General features: G+C 38.6%; 2 protein-coding genes across 2 annotated transcripts; both read left to right on the forward strand.

The window, feature by feature from the left end:
- Nucleotides 1–6920: 6920 nt before the first annotated feature.
- On the forward strand, nt 6921–9449 carry LOC103401788 (uncharacterized). The gene is made up of 6 exons (XM_008340510.4): nt 6921–7263; nt 8111–8159; nt 8271–8289; nt 8747–8824; nt 8922–9026; nt 9157–9449. Exons 2-6 carry the CDS (start codon nt 8155–8157, stop codon nt 9271–9273), a joined length of 324 nt encoding a protein of 107 aa, XP_008338732.1. The 5' UTR covers nt 6921–7263; nt 8111–8154; the 3' UTR covers nt 9274–9449.
- A 7494-nt stretch (nt 9450–16943) lies between these two features.
- LOC103426815 (probable NAD(P)H dehydrogenase (quinone) FQR1-like 2) lies at nt 16944–18761 on the forward strand. The gene is made up of 2 exons (XM_008364900.4): nt 16944–17672; nt 18282–18761. The coding sequence occupies exons 1-2, from the start codon at nt 17110–17112 to the stop codon at nt 18502–18504; spliced, it is 786 nt and encodes a 261-aa protein (XP_008363122.2). The 5' UTR covers nt 16944–17109; the 3' UTR covers nt 18505–18761.
- Nucleotides 18762–20137: the final 1376 nt, after the last annotated feature.

The following is a 20137-nucleotide window of genomic DNA, read 5'->3' on the forward strand; positions in this document are numbered from 1 at the left end:
TATTTCTTCATCTAATTCTCCATTTAAAAATGTTGTTTTTACATCCATTTGATGTATATCAAAGTTGTATACAGCTGCAATCGCTATTAACGTCCTAATTGACGTTATGCGAGAAACTGGAGAATAGGTGTCGAAATAATCCAACCCTTCTTTTTGGCGATAACCTTTGGCTACTAAACGTGCCTTGAACTTATCAATGGTTCCATCCGCCTTAAGTTTCTTCTTGAAAATCCATTTATGGCCAATTGGCTTACTACCGGGAGGTAAATCAACCAATTCCCATGTGTTATTTTCCATAATGGATTCCATTTCACTTTTAATTGCTTCCTTCCATAAAGGAGCCTCAGAAGAAGACATTGCTTCTTTAAAGGTTCTAGGTTCATTCTCGGATAAGAAAGCAATGAAATCTAGTCCAAAGTTTTTAGAAACTTTGATTCTTTTTCCTCTTCTTGGTTCCACATCATTTCCTTGGACACCAGAAGAAGAGGCTTCATCATGACTATGATCATGAACCCTCTTTGTATTAGAACCAGATTCCTTTTCTTTGTAAGGGAATATATCCTTAAAGAATTTTCCATCCGCTGATTCTAATATAGTGTTAACATGTATGTCAGAAATCGAAGATTTCACAACAAGGAACCTATAAGCAGCACTATTATTTGCATATCCAATGAATACGCAATCAATAGTTTTAGATCCTAGTTTCATTCTTTTTGGTAACGGAACTTGCAACTTTGCTAAGCAACCCCACACTTTGAGGGTTTTATAAGTGGGTTTATGTCCTTTCCATATCTCATAAGGTGACTCGTCAATCTTTTTTAGAGGAACCTTATTCAATATGGTATTTGCAGTAAGTAAAGCTTCACCCCACAAACTGTGTGGAAGCCCAGAACTATTTAACATGGAATTAATCATATCTTTGAATGTTCTATTTTTTCTTTCGGCAACACCATTTTGTTGTGGTGTGTATGGAGCTGTTGTTTGATGTATAATTCCATGTTGTGCACAAAAATCTGAGAAGGTAGTAGACTCATACGCTCCTCCTCTATCGGATCTAAGTGCTTTGATTTTTCTCTCAAGTTGATTTTCAACTTCGGCTTTATATGTCTTAAACATATTCAAAGCTTCGTCCTTGCTATGAATCAAATAAACATAGCAATACTTACTACAATCATCAATGAAAGTGACATAATAATTCTTTCCTCCACGACTTGGTGTGGATTTAAAGTCACAAAGATCACTATGAATTAATCCAAGTAATTCATTTGATCTTTCCAAATTGACTTTCTTGTTTGCCTAGCAAATTTTGATTCAGTACATGTTTCACACTTATGATTAAAATTAATTTCGAATTTAGGTAATAATTCTAATTTAACCATTCTATGCATAGAACGAAAATTAACATGTCCTAATCTAGCATGCCAAATATTAGAAGACTCAACAATATAAGTAGAAGCATTTATTTTATTAGCATCATCAATGGCAATTACATTGAGTTTCACAAGGCCATCAGCCACAAAACCCTTTCCAACAAACATCCCACCCTTGGTAAGTACAAATTTGTTGGATTCCATTACAAGTTTAAAGCCCTTAGCAATTAGAATTGGTCCAGAAACCAAGTTCCTCCTCATTTCAGGAACATGCAGCACATTCAGCAAGGTCAAACTTTTCCCATATGTGAATTTGAGTACCACCTTGCCATATCCCTCCACCGCAGATGAGGTAGAATTGCCCATATACAGCTTTTCTCCAGGGGCAGCATGGTGATATTCTGTGAACAGATTTCTGTCAGCGCAGATGTGCTTTGTAGCACCAGTATCCATCAACCATTCACTCACATTGGAGACCATGTTAACCTCGGACACAACAGCAGCCAATTCTTCATCGGTGATTGCCATGTTAGCATGGTTGTTGTTGTTTCCAACACCCACTCCAACTAATACCGAGGCATTTTGTGATAAAATCTCACACCTGACGGATTGTGAAGGTGGTAATTACCAAGTTGGGGACAATATCAGTGTTGTTTGAAGTGGGCCGTATGACCCGTCTCTCTGATAATTCTACATGGTATCAGAACCAGGGAGCGAGCCCGTACCGTACTACCACATGATGGGTGGGTCCCCTTGGCCCCGCGCTATGATGGTGGGTCCCTTGACCCCGCGTGTAGGGTGAGTCCCCTTGGCTCCATGTGGTTGTCAATATGTGGATCTTCCACGTGTGACCTGCAAATTGAGTCCCACGTGAGGGGGCGTGCTGAAATGTCCCACATCGACCGTATCAATGACAAAAGAAAAGTTTAAATACTCCCACTGTTGGGGACAATATCGGTGTTGTTTGAAGTGGGCCTCTGATAATTCTACAGTTTACACTAGGGTTAACAGTGTGTCCAGACATTATTTCCACAAATTTAGTGTCTAGTGACCATTGCCCATCAATCGTACGCTTTCACATGAAAGTTACACTCTAGAATGCTGTCCACATTATATGTAACTGATGTGAAAGCTACACTCTAGAATGCTGTCCACATTATATGTAACTGGAAGTCATGGACTGCTTAGCTAGGCCCCCACTTACCTAAAGCCCTAGCCACTGATTTCTACCATTCCATCTTCATAATATCTATGTGCGTATATTTATAAAAATAAACGAAAAACAACCTATAAAGATAATGCAGCTGCTTAATTGGATAGGATGTGTGTGATTAATTAGTCTGTCATCAAGATCAAGCTCTTTCTTAATGAAGTCAAGTTTGTTCGTGTTGTATATGACTCACACAGTGCCCTTCCATGTTTCCCTCTTCCCATACTAATAGCCTCACGCTCTCTCCCTCTAACTTTGTGCCCTAATTTGATTGCCTGCTGCCAAATTCTTAACATACGCGCATGGCTGAGCAATACGCTTAGAAGAAACCTTTAAAATGTCCTTTAGTTAAGAGAATTGTTATTAGCACTCTAAAAATCTCATTTGGTACTCCAAACTTTCTATAATTAGAAAGAAAAATACACTTGTGAGAAGTGTAGAATGAGATTTTTGAAGTGCTAATAACAATTTCCTTAGTTATTTATACAATTGATTTCAACAACCCTTGAATTACGCCTTAATTTAGGCTATTTTAGGTGGATTATGACCTAAGTGTATATTATATTAGGCTTTAGTTAAACTTAATTATAGTTTAGAGCACTTGCTCATAAACCACCATGTCCAAGTATAACGACACCGGCCAATCAATCATAGTATTGCTAGACAATTGGCCAAAGTGATCTACTTAACCCGCATACTGAGCAATTTTCCAAGCACTTTGAGTAGTATCACATGACATTCACTTAAATTATAATACATGCATTTGTTTTTTTATTATGAATATCCTAAAAGTGAAACATAACAACTCTAGCGTCCATTCTTACTATTATAACACATGAAATAATATACACTCTTTGCCCGTTGGTGAAAAAGACGCTATTAGTCAAATACTTAAAATCCAAAGATTGAAGAAAAAGTTATCTTATAGCCTTTAATCTTTGCTATTGGAAGGCAAACCCTTGGGTTGTCACTTTCATTTGTATAAATTAAGCTCCTAATTTAAATCGGTCCCCACGCCAACACGCATACACAACATAAAGTGGGATTATTCCCCATACTTAAAAGCAAGAAATCTTCTCAACAGCTAAGTGTGTATCTTTGATAGGTTTAGTTAAATAAGACCAAAAGATTCTAAACTTAATTAACACTGTCATTAACAAAACCCTAATTATATTATGATTTAAACATCGAGAAACTATGCGAAGTGTGTGGATGGTTTGATTGACAAGATCTAGGGTTATGTGTCATTCCTCCGTCCTTTCCTCACACATTTTCTTTCTCTTTTTTTAGGGATTCCAAAGCTGGCTTTCCTCTCTGCAGAACCAGTGAGCTACTTCTAGCTTTAGCACATGCTGCTCCACTTTGTATATATGCGTTTTCTGCTGTACGTAGCTTTTATGATGGCCGGGATAATCTGAATTCTGAAAGGGTAAAAACATCGATCCTGTCCAACACGTGTTGCGATGTAGGTACGGACTCGGAGCATCAAACTAAAGTTTTGTTAGATTCCTCCTCAGGTGTCCTTCGATCCGAAGACAGTGCTGCGTACATGAAAGGCGCCGTTCTGTTACCTAACAATTAGCTGGCACGTTCGCTCAAAATTTTCGATCTTACCTAGCTATGATGTATTTTAATTAGGTCCAAGAACATGTTAACATGTAGAGTTATATATTATCAATAGTCCATGTGCGTGTGAGTTTTATGACTGTACGTAAATTATTGTATAATTTACATTTATCGTCGTCTAAATCGCTTCCACAAGTATAAACAACTGACTTTCTCAAAAATTCTAGCATGTATCACATCTTCAAATAAAAATAGTCTTTGATCAGTGATTCACATTAACTTTTATGTCAAATGGGTTTGTGCTTACTGCTTAGCATTAGTGTCATCATGCATGTACATGTCAAAAGAAATATAGTGTCTTGCTATAGCTTAGACTCCAGTGGTAAAAGCTTTTACAATTTTCTAGATATAAAACATAAAAATTGTGTGGAATGGTCGGAAGATTTCCTCAAATTGAGGGAGAACATTTTCTGTTTTATTGAATTTAGGAAATCAAATCTTGGTTTCCTAAAAATGCTGCATTCTTTTCAAAGATCTGTTTTCTAATGTAACAATAGTTTATGTAACCAATTGAACATTGAAGAGAGGTAAATATAAAACTATATGCAGTTGTACAAGCTAGGTTATATATAGACAATATAGACACTATTTATGTCAAATGCTAGCAGATACATGCCCGAGAACATAGTCGTCTTGGTATCTAAAATATAATTAGGGCATATATATCCAATCAGGTGCCTACAAAGGCTATGATGATCATATCCACATGCTTTATTGGCAAACTTTCTAAGACGTGGGCTGCTAATAGTCAAGTGATTAGCATAAAATAATAAAAAGGATTTCTCTTTTTTTCCAGTGCATTTTCTCGCCACTCTTCTGTTTAGTTATTGAATTGAATAAATAAACAAAACTTAAAGTTATAACCAAAATGAGGAGATTAGGAATGTACAAAGAAAGTGCATAGTTGCTTATTTCTTAAAGAATTTCAGACTAACCCGTTTTCAACTTGTAGGATGATAATTTTGGTGAGAGAAAAGTTAGAGGTTTGAGAAAAAGATAATATATAGATGAGAGTGGGTGAAATATAATCTTGGGGGTGGGAAGATTGTTAATGCAAAGCCCACAGCTACTGTACAAACAGTGGGAAAAATCGGACATCCACTGCTGATATGTGTTTGATGCTTAATGCTTCATGTTTAAGCATGCAAATTAACATGCTGGCCCGCTAAACTAAGGGTGTTTAGTTTGATGGTATTTTTTATGAATTGTTGAATATGGTGTTGGTTTAGTTTATGATTGTATTAATTGTGGTTCATGGTTTTGCTATCAAGTATTAAGTAGTTTTTTCGTTTTTTTTTTCTCATTTGAGTAACAATTTGCTTGAAGATTTGGCGATTCATTTTCGAAAAAAAAAAAAGAAGATGATTTGGAGATGGGATTTTGCTATCCTGTAACTCACAATATCGCGTAGATACCCTTACTAGTGTTTGCTATATGCAACCACATATTCGATATGCACATTGACTCACCCAAAGAACTTTGCAAACTTTCTAAGGCGTGGGCTGCTAAGAGTCAAGTATAGCAGTGAATAGTTGCTTATTTATTAAAGAATTTTAAACTGACCCTTTTCAACTTGTAGAATGATAATTTTGACGAGAGAAAAGAGTTGGAGGTTTTGAGAAAAAGATAACATATAGATTAGAGGGGTGAAATACAATCTTGTGGGAGGGAAGATTGTTAATGCAAAAGGTATTCAAGGAAAGTGAAGAGAGAAAATATTCAGTAAAAAGGGGGGGGGGGGTGGCAATATAAGATACTAGCTATTAGAAAACTGGGCTAAGGCCATGGAGGCCACTTGTTGAACATCAATGACTTTGTCACACCAAAGACCACACCTACTGTACAAACAGTGGGAAAAACCGGACATCCACTGCTGATATGTGTTTGATGCGTGATGCTTCATTTTTAAGCATGCAAACATGTTAGCTCGCTAAACTAAAAGTGTTCAGTTTGATGGTATTTGTTATGAATGTGCACCCACATTTTCGATATGCACATTGAGGACCCAAATTTCTTTTGCAAATTGCCGAGTTTTGTTGATGTAATGGTTGGAATAATTTAAAAATAGGTGGGCATGGGCATATGAACTGATTAAAACTCTACAGTTCTAAGTTCTAACCATTGCTGCATGTCCGAAGCATGTAGTCGAACATATTTATAGAGAGAGCATTTAGTAAACGTACAACATATGACTAATTGTAATTTAAGTACATCGATATTTTTACATTAAGGGGAGGGGGAGTTCAGCTAGGTCGCACAATGGGCAGCCTAATTTGATATTGAATTCGTCATCTACGAAATTTAAACATAAGACCTCTCACTTTCAAATGAAGAGAAATACTACCAGACCGTAGACTAATTGTAATTAGAATTGTAGAAGTATCGTTCTCCGATAAAAAAAATGAACTAATTAAAGTTAGTCAATTCAAGACATTCCCTAACACAAATTGTTTCGAACCCTAATTGTTGTTGCTCAAGATATTATTCTCAAGAGTACCACTACAACCTATCCCAATTTGTTTTTTCATTTTTAATAGTATAGGAGATATCCCATCATACACTAGGCAGCAACTTACTTTTGGTTCCGAGATAAACAGCACGCTAAGAAATAACCAGTAGCACCAAAAAATACATCCTTAAAAATTCAAATTTAAATTGGGAATTTCAGACATTTACTCGCTTCCAAAATTTGTTAACATCAACTTCTATAACACATGTTGATTGAAAAATAAAATAAAATGATATGACACAGAACATAGCAGTTCTTTATTATTTTGAAAGAAAAAAAAAAGTGAAAACCAAAAATCAATTTTGGTAATTTTACTTGGGTTTTCAAAGTTTGGGTGTCTGATTGGGCCTTCTTACAATTAACCGATTTGGGTTTTTTAGCGTGGGCTTTTACAAACTTAACATTTTGAAAACCCAAGCCGCTATATGCCGCCTTTCATCAGGCGCTTTCGTAAACTTAAACCAAGAACCCTAACCGTGCTTTACTCAGTTCGAAGGCAGAGTAGTAGCCGCATCGTGCAGATCTTCTCTCTCGTCGCTTTCGACAAGGTAAGATCTATATCGAATAAAACTGCTTAGTTTTGTCATAATTTTGGCGGATTTAGGGACTTACATATACTTTTGATGATTTGTCGTTGATTTTATGAATATCTGTTCGTTTTCTCCTTACTTGAAGATTTTCGATCTTCGTTGGATTATAAATATACTTGCAAATATTATGTAAATAATTAGAGTTTGATGTGATTAATTATATTTAATTTATTTTTCTTAAATTTATTTTGTACAATTTGGTAGTAAGGAGTGTAATTGAACTAGGGCAACATTGAAATGATCCCACATGCCAGATTTCAATTTTTGAAAACCTGAATTAGTGGATTTTCAGTTTAGTTACCGGTTTTTGAGTATCGAAGTTGCGTAAAGGAACTTCTCTTGCTTCTAATGGCGATTCGGATATAACTTTTGTTCTTTTGAGCTTCCTTGTGTTTATAATCTGGAGACCTGACCTGAGCATTCTAACAAGAATTTTTTAATTTTCATCTGTATCATATTATAAATAGTCTTTTGTCGATATTGGTCTCTTTTTGTTCTTATTCATGAAAATGATTTGATTTTTCTGATGAAATTTCGTTCTCCCTTGTAGATATACTAATATTTGTTTGAACTGAATCATCAAACACTGTCCACCTTATTTTTGCTTTCTTAATGCTGATTTACATAGTTGCAATTTAGTTTTGGATTTGGCATGATGCATCCACTGAATTTACGAGATCTTATTTACTAATTGCCATTGTAGACTTCTAAAATGCTGTTGGCATTTGATGATTAGTATTAGTAGTGTCTGCCGTTCCGCTTTTACTTGATACCAGTTAACTTGATATATCTTGTTCCTTGCCAGGTTCATCTTTTGGATTAAGAACTTCCCAGAAACCTCTGTTCGAGATGAGGTAATGATTGGTTTGATGTGTCAATGGAAATTCTTCTTAGCTTTTCTTTGATGAAGTACTAATAAGTTTTCCTCTTTCTTTGGTTTTGTGTTTATCTCCCTCTCTTCACAGCCGACCAATGGAGGAAGATGTAAGTTATACTGCTTTTGAGCTTATTTAGTGCATCTTTGTTATGTCTCTCTTTGCACCATTAAATGTTATGTGTTTTACTGCATTTGGATATGGAATTTGCAACTTTGTACGTGGTTGGCAATATCTGATGGTTTTGCATCTGTGAGTATGGAATGATTGTCATGATGACACTTTGATGGTATTTCATGGAAACTGTCCGAGTCCAGAATCTTGTTGCACATCAATTAGTCATTTTTTGGTTCAATGTATTAGCACACAAGTAATTATCAAATGAAATTGTCATTTGTAATTGTGTTATGGCTTGAATGTCTGCGGGTTTCTTTAGTGACCTCTTTTGCTATATTCATGGTCTCATGTGTCTTTTCCTGCTCAGTTCTGAAACCGCTAATTCTGCACATTTATTCTTATTCGGATCCCCAAGTTGTGAAGATGCTTATCTAACCTGAATGCTGTAGGGTGCCAAGAACGAGGAAGAGGAATTCAATACAGGACCACTTTCTGTCCTTATGATGAGTGTAAAAAATAATACTCAGGTAATGCTTTCTGAGAATCTTATGATTCTTTATCCGGAAAGGCTTTACATATCAAGGGCAAGTATTCTTATTCAATTGGTTCCTGTTGTGTAAACAGGTGCTCATCAATTGCCGTAACAACCGAAAGCTTCTTGGCCGTGTGAGAGCATTCGACAGGCATTGCAACATGGTTCTGGAAAATGTCAGGGAGATGTGGACTGAGGTATTTTCCTTGTTCGTTCTTTTGTGTTTTGATTTCATTGGGATACTGTGGCCCTGTGGTTGTTGATCATCAATCATCAATGTTATGTTACATGTTGCTATTTATTTTTGTCGTTTATTTGTCTATGCAGGTGCCAAAGACTGGAAAAGGCAAGAAAAAGGCGCAACCGGTTAACAAGGATAGGTTCATCAGCAAGATGTTTCTCCGTGGGGACTCGGTTATCATTGTTCTTAGGAATCCCAAGTGAGGTGTAAACCCAGCACACAATTCTAATGACTTGTAGATGTAGATTATGTGCTGAAAATTGTAGAAGTACACTATCGTCGGGAGTTTGAAATGCACTTCGTAGAGCAACTTTCCAGTGATGTATAACTTCATTTGGATCTGTTTGTGAATTTCAATTGACAGACACTCTTTAGAGTATCTCTTCCGGTGTCATATAGTTCTTGATCAAAACTTAACTTCATATGACTCTGAATTTCAATTGACAGGTGTTTGGACTTCATGCTAGTAATATCTTGAATTACAGTGTGCAAGCCAAGATCCCTTTGTAGCCTGACGGCTTTTTTCCGACGGCTAAAATTGCCAAGCGGCTCTTTTGCGTGTTTCATTATATGAATTTGCATTGATACTAATTTTAGGATCCAGATCCTCTCCGGATATAAGGATCCTAAGCCTAGGGATCAATTGATTTGACCTCTTGAAATTTGATTCAATAGCTACAAGCATGGGTCTTATTAAAAGTTATAATAATTGTAGCTGTTGGATTAAATTTTAACGGGTCGGATCAATTGATCCCTAAGCGAAGATCCTTAGATCCAGAGAGGATTTGGATCCCAAATTTTATTCTAGTTCGCCGACTTTGTTTAGTGGGATAAGGCTTAGGTGTTATTGAATTGAATTTAGCGATCTTTAACGAAAAGTTTATGATATTATTTATTTTAACGAAAAATCATATTTTTACACTAAAAAATCAATCATGGTATTATTCACTTTATTCTTTATTTTGTCTTTATCGTTAAAACTCAAAGTTTTTAAATCCTTTTATTAGTTTTTCTTTGAATTTATCCTAGTATAATTGTGAACCCGTTGATCGAACGGCTTCAACTCTGTCGATGAACTTGTTTTCTGTCCTCGTCTGCATTAGGTTTGCGGCCTGAAAATTTCTTCATTGTCTAAAAGGACCTTAAGGGAACACTACCCCAACCTACATGCTCCACTCAGAAAGCTTCAACATACAAGCTTCAACAAAAGAAAATTCAAAGAACTTAGCGAAGAAGGCTTTGGTGTATTTAACACAATACGTTGAAATGAAGGAAAGCTTATTTATTGATATCCCCGATAAGCTACAAATATGTACATATACATGAGTCAAAATAAACACACAAGAGGGAGCCTTCACAAAGGTTGCTTAGGAGAAGTCTCAGCAGTCGGTAGAGCCCCAGAAAGAGAAGGCACCGGAGGGGGATCATTTGGAGCCTCAGTACTGGACAGAACCCTAGAAGGAGGAGGCATCAGAGGTTGATCATTTGGAGCTTCATTACGCGGTACAGCCCCAGAAGACGAAGGCAATAAATGCCTTTGGAACAAACCCACAAATCTCTGATGATCAAGTAAAACCTGACCATCAGTTTCCTTCATCTGGTCAAGCTTCCTCTTCATGTTTGTAGCATAGTCATGTGCGAGCCGGTGCAACTGTTTATTCTCATGCTTGAGCCCTCTAATCTCCTGTTTGAGACTCATCACTTCAGCCGCCAATGATTCAACTTGGCGGGTTCGAGCAAATAGGCGTTGGGCCATATTAGACACAGAACCTGCACACTGAACACTGAGAGCCAGCGAATCCTTAACAGCTAACTCATCAGACCGTTTGGAAAGTAGTCTGTTATCTTTGGGAGTGAGAAGGTTCCTGGCCACCACCGCAGCGGTCATATCATTCTTCATCACGGAATCCCCAACGGTAAGAGGACCAGTTGAGGAGACGAAGGATGGGCGCCATATGTTGTCTGGAGAAGGCGGGGCTGCCTCTTCAACAAGGTTCAAGTCAAAACGACGGTCGGAGGGGCCAGACATTTTCAAAGGTGTTGAAGAGAGAAGAGGTCGGACAAATCAAGATCTTAGAAGTGCAAGAATGAAGCTTCTACTGGTGGAGATTCAAGTGTGCTTTGGAACTTAATGCCAGCCTCTATAAAAATCTGCACTCGACGGAGCTTCAGAAATCAAAGAGGCGCCTGCTCAGAAATCGAAGAGGCGTTTGCTTTCTCAAAAGTTGGGCTGCTTAGAGATCACGAGGGTTGATCTCAGAAATCGAAGAGCCGTTTGCTTTCTCAAAAGTTGGGCTGCTCAAAGACCACGAAGGCCGATCTCAGAAATCGAAGAGGCGCTCGCTTTCTCAAAAGCTGGGCTCCCTAGAGACCACGAGGGCCGATCTCAGAAATCGAAGAGGCACCTACTTTTCCAGCCTTGTCAGCACCTGTCACACGCACACTCAGCTTTGCGGAAATTATGGGCATTCTGTCAAAGACTTCTGGGGAAGTAGAAAACACATGAATCTTACTGTTCAATCACCCACTTCCCACACGCAACAATAGCTCATGGGTACCACAGATAACTTTGCCAAAGTTCTCTGCCAAAGTTGAGCACGTGAAGCTTGCAGCTCCCACTACATCGCTCTGACCAAGAAGGGTAAAAGAATAGCAAAGAAACAGCACTAACAAAGTTTAGACCCATAAATTTTGAAGGTCTAGCTACCATATTATTACCCACAAGGGTAAAGGAACAGTACCACTGCTGGATAATTGGAAAGTCCATGTATGTCAACCTCTGTGCTTCGTGGCAAGGTAGACTAGCAAACATGCCCAACCTTTACTCACATTCGAGAAAACACTCCCAATAAGATTGCTTGCTCCAAAATCGAAGAGGCACCGTCCTCCGAATCTAAAGAGCCAGACTCCCAACATGACTACTTTCTTAAAAATCGAAGAGAGGGTAAAGGAACAGTACCATTGCTGGATAATTGGAAAGTCCCTGTGTGTCAACCTCTGTGCTTCGTGGCAAGGTAGACTAGCAAACATGCCCAACCTTTACTCACATTCGAGAAAACACTCCCAACAAGATTGCTTGCTCCAAAATCGAAGAGGCACCGCCCTCCGAATCTCGAGAGCCACTCTCCCAACATGATTACTTTCTCAAAAATCGAAGAGACACTGCTCCCCGAATCTCGAGAGCCAGACCCCCAGCATGATTGCTTTCTCAAAAATCGGTGAGGCACCGTTCTCCGAATCAATCGAAGAGGCGCTCGCTTTCTCAAAAGCTGGGCTGCTCAGATACCACGATGGCCGATCTCAGAAATCGAAGAGGCATCTACTTTTCTAGCCTTGTCAGCACCTGTCACACGCACACTCAGCTTTGCAGAAATTATGGGCATTCTGTCGAAGACTTCTGGTGAAGTAGAAAGCACATGAATCTTACTGTTCAATCACCCACTTCCCACACGCAACAATAACTCATGGGTACCACAAATCACTTTGCCAAAGTTCTCTGCCAAAGTTGAGCACGTGAAGCTTGCAGCTCCCACTACATCGCTCTGACCAAGAAAGGTAAAAGAATAGCAAAGAAACAGCACTAACAAAGTTTAGACACATAAATTTTGAAGGTCTAGCTACCATATTATTACCCACAAGGGTAAAGGAACAGTACCACTGCTGGATAATTGGAAAGTCCCTGTGTGTCAACCTCTGTGCTTCGTGGCAAGGTAGACTAGCAAACATGCCCAACCTTTACTCACATTCGAGAAAACAGTCCCAACAAGATTGCTTGCTCCAAAATCGAAGATGCACCGTCCTCCGAATCTCGAGAGCCAGACTCCCAACATGACTACTTTCTCAAAATCGAAGAGAGGGTAAAGGAACAGTACCATTGCTGGATAATTGGAAAGTCCCTGTGTGTCAACCTTTGTGCTTCGTGGCAAGGTAGACTAGCAAACATGTCCAACCTTTACTCACATTCGAGACAACACTCCCAACAAGATTGCTTGCTCCAAAATCGAAGAGGCACCGCTTTCCGAATCTCGAGAGCCAGACTCCCAACATGATTACTTCCTCAAAAATCGAAGAGACACTGCTCTCCGAATCTCGAGAGTCAGACCCCCAGCATGATTGCTTTCTCAAAAATCGAAGAGGCATCGTTCTCCGAATCTCGAGAGCCAGATACCACAGACCACTTTTTCAAAGTGCTCTGACAGAGTTAAAACATGTGAAACTGGCAGCTCCCACTACCGTGCTATGACCAAGCAGGGTAAAGGAATAGCATTACTACTTGTTGTTAGGGAGACTCCTATATATGTCGACCTCCATCCCAACGGACAGGCAGACCTGCAAAAATGCTCAACCCTTCATCATATCTGAGAGGGCACTCCCAACAAAGCCTTTCGAAATATTCAGCTTTCTTTCCCCCCGATAATACCTCTGCAAACAAGCTATACTAGAGCAAGAATATCTCATATCATCAGGGTTAAAAGCAAGAGTATCCCATATCATGCTTTTTCCCTGTTTTTTCTTTTGGCCTTGTTTTTACCTGCAAGACAAGGAGAAAGAGAGCAATATGTCAGCACTTGGAATCAAGCTTCCAGCCAGGAACTGACTGCCTGGAACCCCTTACCTGATTACTTACCTGGCATTGCTCTCGAGTACTCATCTTCATCATCTTATGTTTCCAGGGAAGATTCCGCATCTGCTTGAGGAACAGATAGGGCAAGTGCGAAGGATACAAGGAAGCATGTGGAGACAAGCGTAACAGCACACGTGCCGATACATCCATTACTCTGTCAAAAGCAAAAGTATCCCATATCAGCAGGGTGGAACGTACTCTAGATTTGATGGACTTGTTTTGACCCTCAAATTCTTCAGTCGGCCTTATACTCTGGAGGAAACCAGAAAACCCTCCAGCTCAGTTCAAGAATAAGCCTGTGGAAAGTTACTTCTTCAAAAGCAAAAGTATCTCATATCATCTCTTCTCATTTTTCTTCTCTTTATCCTTCATGCTGCTGCAAGATGGGGAGAAGGTGAACAATCAGTCGGAGCTCTGATTGCTTACCTTGTCTGTCACCTCTTTCAGCAGACCCCCTAGCTCGGCGACTTGGGGGACTCCTACTACATGGTTTGTATCGCGCTTGACCAAGCCTGAAACTACAAGTAAGCTTCAAGTGAAATTGATACATTACCTTGTGCATCTCCACCAGTTAAAGATACCACCCCTGGATGGAGGAAGAGTACTTCCAGAGAAGATGCCACATCTACCTATGAGACAGATAAGGCAAGTCAAGACGACACCACACTCCGATACTTAGAAGTTTCGTGATTACGAGATCATTCTCCCACAATATTTCCTAATGTCATTTGTACTAAATCATTCACTCGTACTCACTAAAGGAGAGCTTGAACCTATGTACTTGTGTAAACCCTTCACAATTAATGAGAACTCTTCTATTCCGTGGACGTAGCCAATCTGGGTGAACCACGTACATCTTGTGTTTGCTTTCCTATCTCTATCCATTTATATACTTATCCACACTAATGACCGGAGCAATCTAGCGAAGATCACAAAAAGCGACCGTTTTCGTTACCTAGGATCTATCTTGCAAGAGAACGGAGAATTAGATGGAGATCTCAACCATAGAATACGAGCTGGATGGAAAGAGTGCATCCGGCGTGTTGTGTGACCGTCGTAGGCCACTGAAGCTCAAGGAAAAATTTTATAGGACGGCAATAAGGCCAGCGATGTTGTATGGCAGAGAATGTTGGGTGGTGAAGCATCAACACGTACACAAAATGGGTGTAGCGGAGATGAGGATGCTTCGTGGGATGTGTGGGCACACGAGAAAGGATAAGATTGGGAATGAGGATATCCGAGGTAAAGTAGGAGTAGCCGAAATTGTAGGAAAGATGAGAGAAAATCGGCTCTGGTGATTTGGACATGTGCAAAGAAGGCCGACTGACGCTCCGGTTCGAAGATGTGACTACGGGACAGAGGTTCAGGGCCGAAGGGGTAGAGGAAGACCTAGGAAAACTTTGGAAGAGACTCTAAGAAAAGACTTATAGTACTTGGATCTAACGGAGGGCATGACACAAAACCGAGCGCAATGGCGTTCTAGGATTCATATAGCCGACCCCACTTAGTGGGAAAAGGCTTTGTTGTTGTTGTTGTCTAAAAGGACCTTATCTTAAATAATTGAAGATTTATTTTTCTTTATTTTGTCCATTCCTTTTTATTTATTTATTTATTCTCAACTTGCCTTATGGCTTCTTCCAACAATAATTTATCAACGTCAATTAAATTGTTTGCTAATACACGTCAATACATATCTAATTAAATATTATAAAGACAGTGGTTCGTAGGTCGTACATTTAGAATGATGATTGGCTAAAGCAAAAGCTAATGCTTTTGTGCTGAATTCCAAACTCCCTTACCTCATTTCCTCACAACTTTTCAAATTAATAATAAAATAAATATCCAGTTATTTTGGAGTATGATCATCATACAACCACATAGTTTATCAATCTACAGTAAAATCTCGACAAAAAAAAATGTTGGATAAGATAATAACCTCGGTTTAATAATAAAATTTTCTAGTCTTAACTTGTAAATAAAACATCTCGAACTGCCTTATCTTTTGGAATAAACGATATTATCTATACTAAGAGGAGGGGATGAACTAAGCCTCATAATGAGCTAGTAATAATATGGTTCAAATTTGCATTTGGCGAGAATTGAACCTAAAACTTTCCACTTACAAGTGAAGAGGAACACCACTAGACCGTAGTACCAAGTAGCTTGATCATCTTGTTCTTTTTTTGAACAAACGATATTATCTATACTAAGGAAATTGATGGGCGTAGCCTCACAATGGACTAGCAATGATGTGGTTCAAACTTGTCTTTGGCGAGAATCGAACTTAAGACATCTCACTTACAAGTGAAGAGAATACCACTAGACTGTAGTACTAAGTGACTGATCCTCTTGTTCTTAAATTACCTTAAAAGTTTAAAAACCCTAAAAGATAATGTATCTTTGCTTTTTTTTATAAGACACATGTATCTTTATAATAAAAATAAAAATAGTCGTACAATACTTATAAATTAATAAATATTCATATATCTATTATATTATTCACTTATTTTTGCCCATCAGATGGATAACTGTGACTTTCCACCAATTGTTCTTCTTTTTAAAGGAAGGATTATATTATTCACTAATCAATCTAATAACTTCTCAATGTAACAACTTTACATGGTTTTATTAAGGAGTTGTTTGATAACCATTTTATTTTCAATTGAAAACTAAAAACCAAAACGTGAAAAGGGTTGTTGGATAACCATTTCGGTTTTCGGTACTGAAAAACCAAAAAAAGTCATTTTTTAAGAAACTAAAAAAATGAAAGTATACCAAACAAGATTTTAGTTTTTGAAAAAGTGAATGAAAAAAAAAAACTGAAAACTGAAAACTGAAAATGAAATGACTATTTAACGGCTCAAAATAAATTAGTTTTCCGTTTTTCATTTTTTTCAAAACTGAAGACCGTAAGTAATAATCAAACAAGATTTTCATTTTGAGTGAAAAAAAACAATTATTAAACAACTCTTAATTTCATGCGTTTCAAAAATTTGACTTTCAATTTTCATATTTTAAAAAATAAAAATAATTATCAAATGCCTATATTTTCAATTCTAAATGCATGCATATTATAATACGTAAAATTATACATAACTCACGTAATGAACTCACCAAATGAATTCTCCAAAGTTCGGCCTAGAAAATTTCATAAAAAATAGACGACACGCCATTTTGTCCTCAACTCGACACGTGTCATTTCAGAGCACAATTTATTCAGATATATACACGTAGATACATATAGTGATTGGACTGCATCCAAGTACAAGAATCCTAAAGTTGGCCGGCTTTACAGCTTGGAACAAACGAAGCTCTGGACTCTGCGCCCCAACTGAAAGGCTCAAAAAGTCAAATCCGGTGTTTGGATTCCGGTGCTAATACCTCCTATCCGCATTGAGGAATATCGTTATTCTCGATGGGGAAGGGCGGGGGCTGCATCCCAAGCAAGAAGAAAGTCCCCTCCGGCGCCAGAAATCCAGACTCCACCAGCCATGCCTCCGCGGCGCCGATTTCCACTGACGGCAATCCGAATTCCGCTCCCAGGCCAAATGACGACGTTGTCGTCGCCCAATCGCAACCGAATCCCGACCCGGTTCCGAAACTGAGGATATTCATTGTGTTCTACTCGATGTACGGGCACGTGGAGGGGCTGGCGCGGCGGATGAAGAAGGGGGTTGACGGCGTGGAGGGGGCGGAGGGACTGCTGTACCGGGTGCCCGAGACGCTGCCGGCTGAGGTTTTGGAGGCTATGAAGGCGCCGCCGAAGGACCCTGAAATTCCTGAGATATCTGCGGCGGAGTTGGCGGCTGCGGACGGGGTTTTGTTTGGGTTTCCGACGAGGTTCGGGAGCATGGCGGCGCAGATGAAGGCGTTTTTCGACTCGACTGGGCAGTTGTGGAAGGAGCAGAGCCTGGCTGGGAAGCCTGGTGGGTTTTTTGTGAGTACCGGGACTCAAGGCGGCGGCCAAGAAACCACCCTGTAAGCTTTTGCCTCATTTCTCATTTCCAACTTTTTTTTTTTTTTTAATTGAAGAAGTTAAGAGATTATTGGTTTTTTTTTTCTTTACATGGTTTGCAAAATTGGGTTTTTTATGCTGGTTAATTGATAATTTGTGAAGATTAATGGAGATTATTGTTGCCCAAATGAAGGTTTATCGGGTTTTAGCTACGAAATTGACATGAAATTCATAATTATTATGGATGGAAGTTTTTTGAGTTTGTGAGATTATTGTTTAAATTGAAATCGGATTTAGTAAAGCTTTGGTTGTTAAGGTAGCATTCTTTCCAATATGCATTTGAAGAAATGACATGTGTAAACTTATCAGGTTGAACTTGCAAATATGTTTTAGTGTAAATTGGTATATAGGTTGCACAAAGATTGTTTCTTTGATTGATTGTCTTCGTTTCGTGTGTTTTGTCTCAAAAAATCTGAAGCAGAAGCACCTCGTAACTTCTCAACCTTGGTACATTAGCATCGCATCCATCATTCGGATAAAGTTACTGCTATGGTTATGGATGAAAGCCTCGAAAGGTTGATGTCGTTTGATGAGAAAATTTATTGAGACTTGTGTTCTTTTATTTATCGCAGATGGACGGCAATCACCCAGTTAGCACACCATGGAATGCTGTTTGTTCCTGTTGGGTATACTTTTGGAGCTGGCATGTTTAAGATGGACACTGTACGAGGTGGCTCTCCATATGGCGCCGGTGTCTTTGCTGGTGACGGCACAAGAGGGCCAAGTGAAACTGAGCTGGCGCTTGCAGAGCATCAGGGGAAGTATATGGCATCAGTAGTCAAGAAGCTTGCATAAACGATTTCCAGGCGCCATCATTTTCGTTTCTGTTTGTCCATCTGCATGTATTCCTTCTGCGATTGTTCTTTATTTTCTCTCATTTCGAGTTCTTTTCTGTTCAGAAAACACTGTAAAGGTTTTAGATTTGTTCTGCCTGATTCTGTCAAATAATTTGTGAATGTGTTTGGGTGTTTCATTTTTTTATACTTTCATTTCGAAAACATGTAATTAAGTTAGAACTTGATATATCAATAAAATTCGTTTTCTTTACTATCCGTGATGATGAATCGTTGAATACTGTTCGAGTAGAAGTCATATTGCAGTGAAAAGGCAGTTAACTTTTCTTGCGTAACGTCTGCAATCTGCAACTTATAGCAATCATCAATGTAGGATGTTCTTCGTTTAGAGAAAATCTAACCATGACTGCGTCGGATAAGTGCAAGTCGTTATTCGATGTTCGGACAAAGATGGCAGAGACATCTGCAGTTGATGACAGCAGATGCAGATATGATATTCTATCGACTGGCAGCGCATTTCCATGTCCCATGTCTCGGGCAATCGACCAAGAAAAGTTTATGTAGGCCACTCCTGGTCGAGCAAAGCACACCGTGTCATTTCTTTGATAAAGAGCGAACGTCCTCTCAAGAAAATATAATATAAAAAAGGGAACTTTAACGAAAAACACCCGGTACTGTTCACTTTAACGAAAAACCACATTTTTACACTAAAAAGTCAATCCTGGTACTATTCACTTTACCCTTTATTTTGTCCTTATCATTAAAACTCAAAGTTTTCAAGCCCTTTTCATTAGTAGTACAATTCGACTTCTATCTTGGTATTGTGGAGAGCACCAAACACAATACAAGTTCGACATTTGGCACAATACCAAAACCATAGCAACGATATAATCTAGGGAACTTTAACGAAAAGCATCCGGTACTGTTCACTTTAACGAAAAACCACATTTTTACACTAAAAAGTCAATCCTGGTACTATTCACTTTACCCTTTATTTTGTCCTTATCATTAAAACTCAAAGTTTTCAAGCCCTTTTCATTAGTTTTCCTTATAATCTAACCTAGTTCAGTAGTATTCTTTAAGACAGCTGATCAAAACATGTTGATTTTAACTTTATTAATATAATAGTAATGAAGTTGGCTTAAATAGTGCATTCCCCTTTACGCATGTAAAGTTCGATACTCCTTCCCCGTAAATTCGATTCTAACTTTATTAGTAACCTAGTAGTAACGAAGTTGGCTTAAACAGTGCATTTCCCTTTACACGTGGAAAGTTCGATACTCCTTCCCCGTAAATTCGATTCTAACTTTATTAGTAACCTAGTAGTAATGAAGTTGGCTTAAACAGTGCATTTCCCTTTACACATGTAAAGTTCGATGCTCGTTCCCCATAATTTCGATTAGATTAAATATTCTCTGATAAAATAACAGAAATCGTAATTTAGTGGAAATTTCTTGTTATCTTTCCAACCAGGATTCCAATTCCTGCGTCAAACTCAAGCGAAAATTAAATAACCACTGGAGCGAATAATGTAGTTTTACGCAAGCTTTTTCCACGTAATGACATGTTTAACCCCACCCCATGCGACAAAACAATCTATAATTTTTAACGACCGATGGGGAAGCGACAAGGAC

Source organism: Malus domestica, chromosome 02 (assembly GCF_042453785.1).
Source record: "Malus domestica chromosome 02, GDT2T_hap1".
In the NCBI taxonomy this organism is placed as follows: domain Eukaryota; kingdom Viridiplantae; phylum Streptophyta; class Magnoliopsida; order Rosales; family Rosaceae; genus Malus; species Malus domestica.

Excerpts from the sequence above, each read along its gene's own strand:
- LOC103401788 (XM_008340510.4), top strand. Across the intron at positions 8,825-8,921 it reads GTGTAAAAAATAATACTCAG|GTGCTCATCAATTGCCGTAA; the intron begins GTAATGCTTTCT and ends TTGTGTAAACAG. Across the intron at positions 9,027-9,156 it reads TCAGGGAGATGTGGACTGAG|GTGCCAAAGACTGGAAAAGG; the intron begins GTATTTTCCTTG and ends TTGTCTATGCAG.
- LOC103426815 (XM_008364900.4), top strand. The coding sequence starts at position 17,110 with ATGGGGAAGGGCGGGGGCTGCATCCCAAGCAAGAAGAAAGTCCCCTCC. Across the intron at positions 17,673-18,281 it reads GGCGGCCAAGAAACCACCCT|ATGGACGGCAATCACCCAGT; the intron begins GTAAGCTTTTGC and ends TATTTATCGCAG.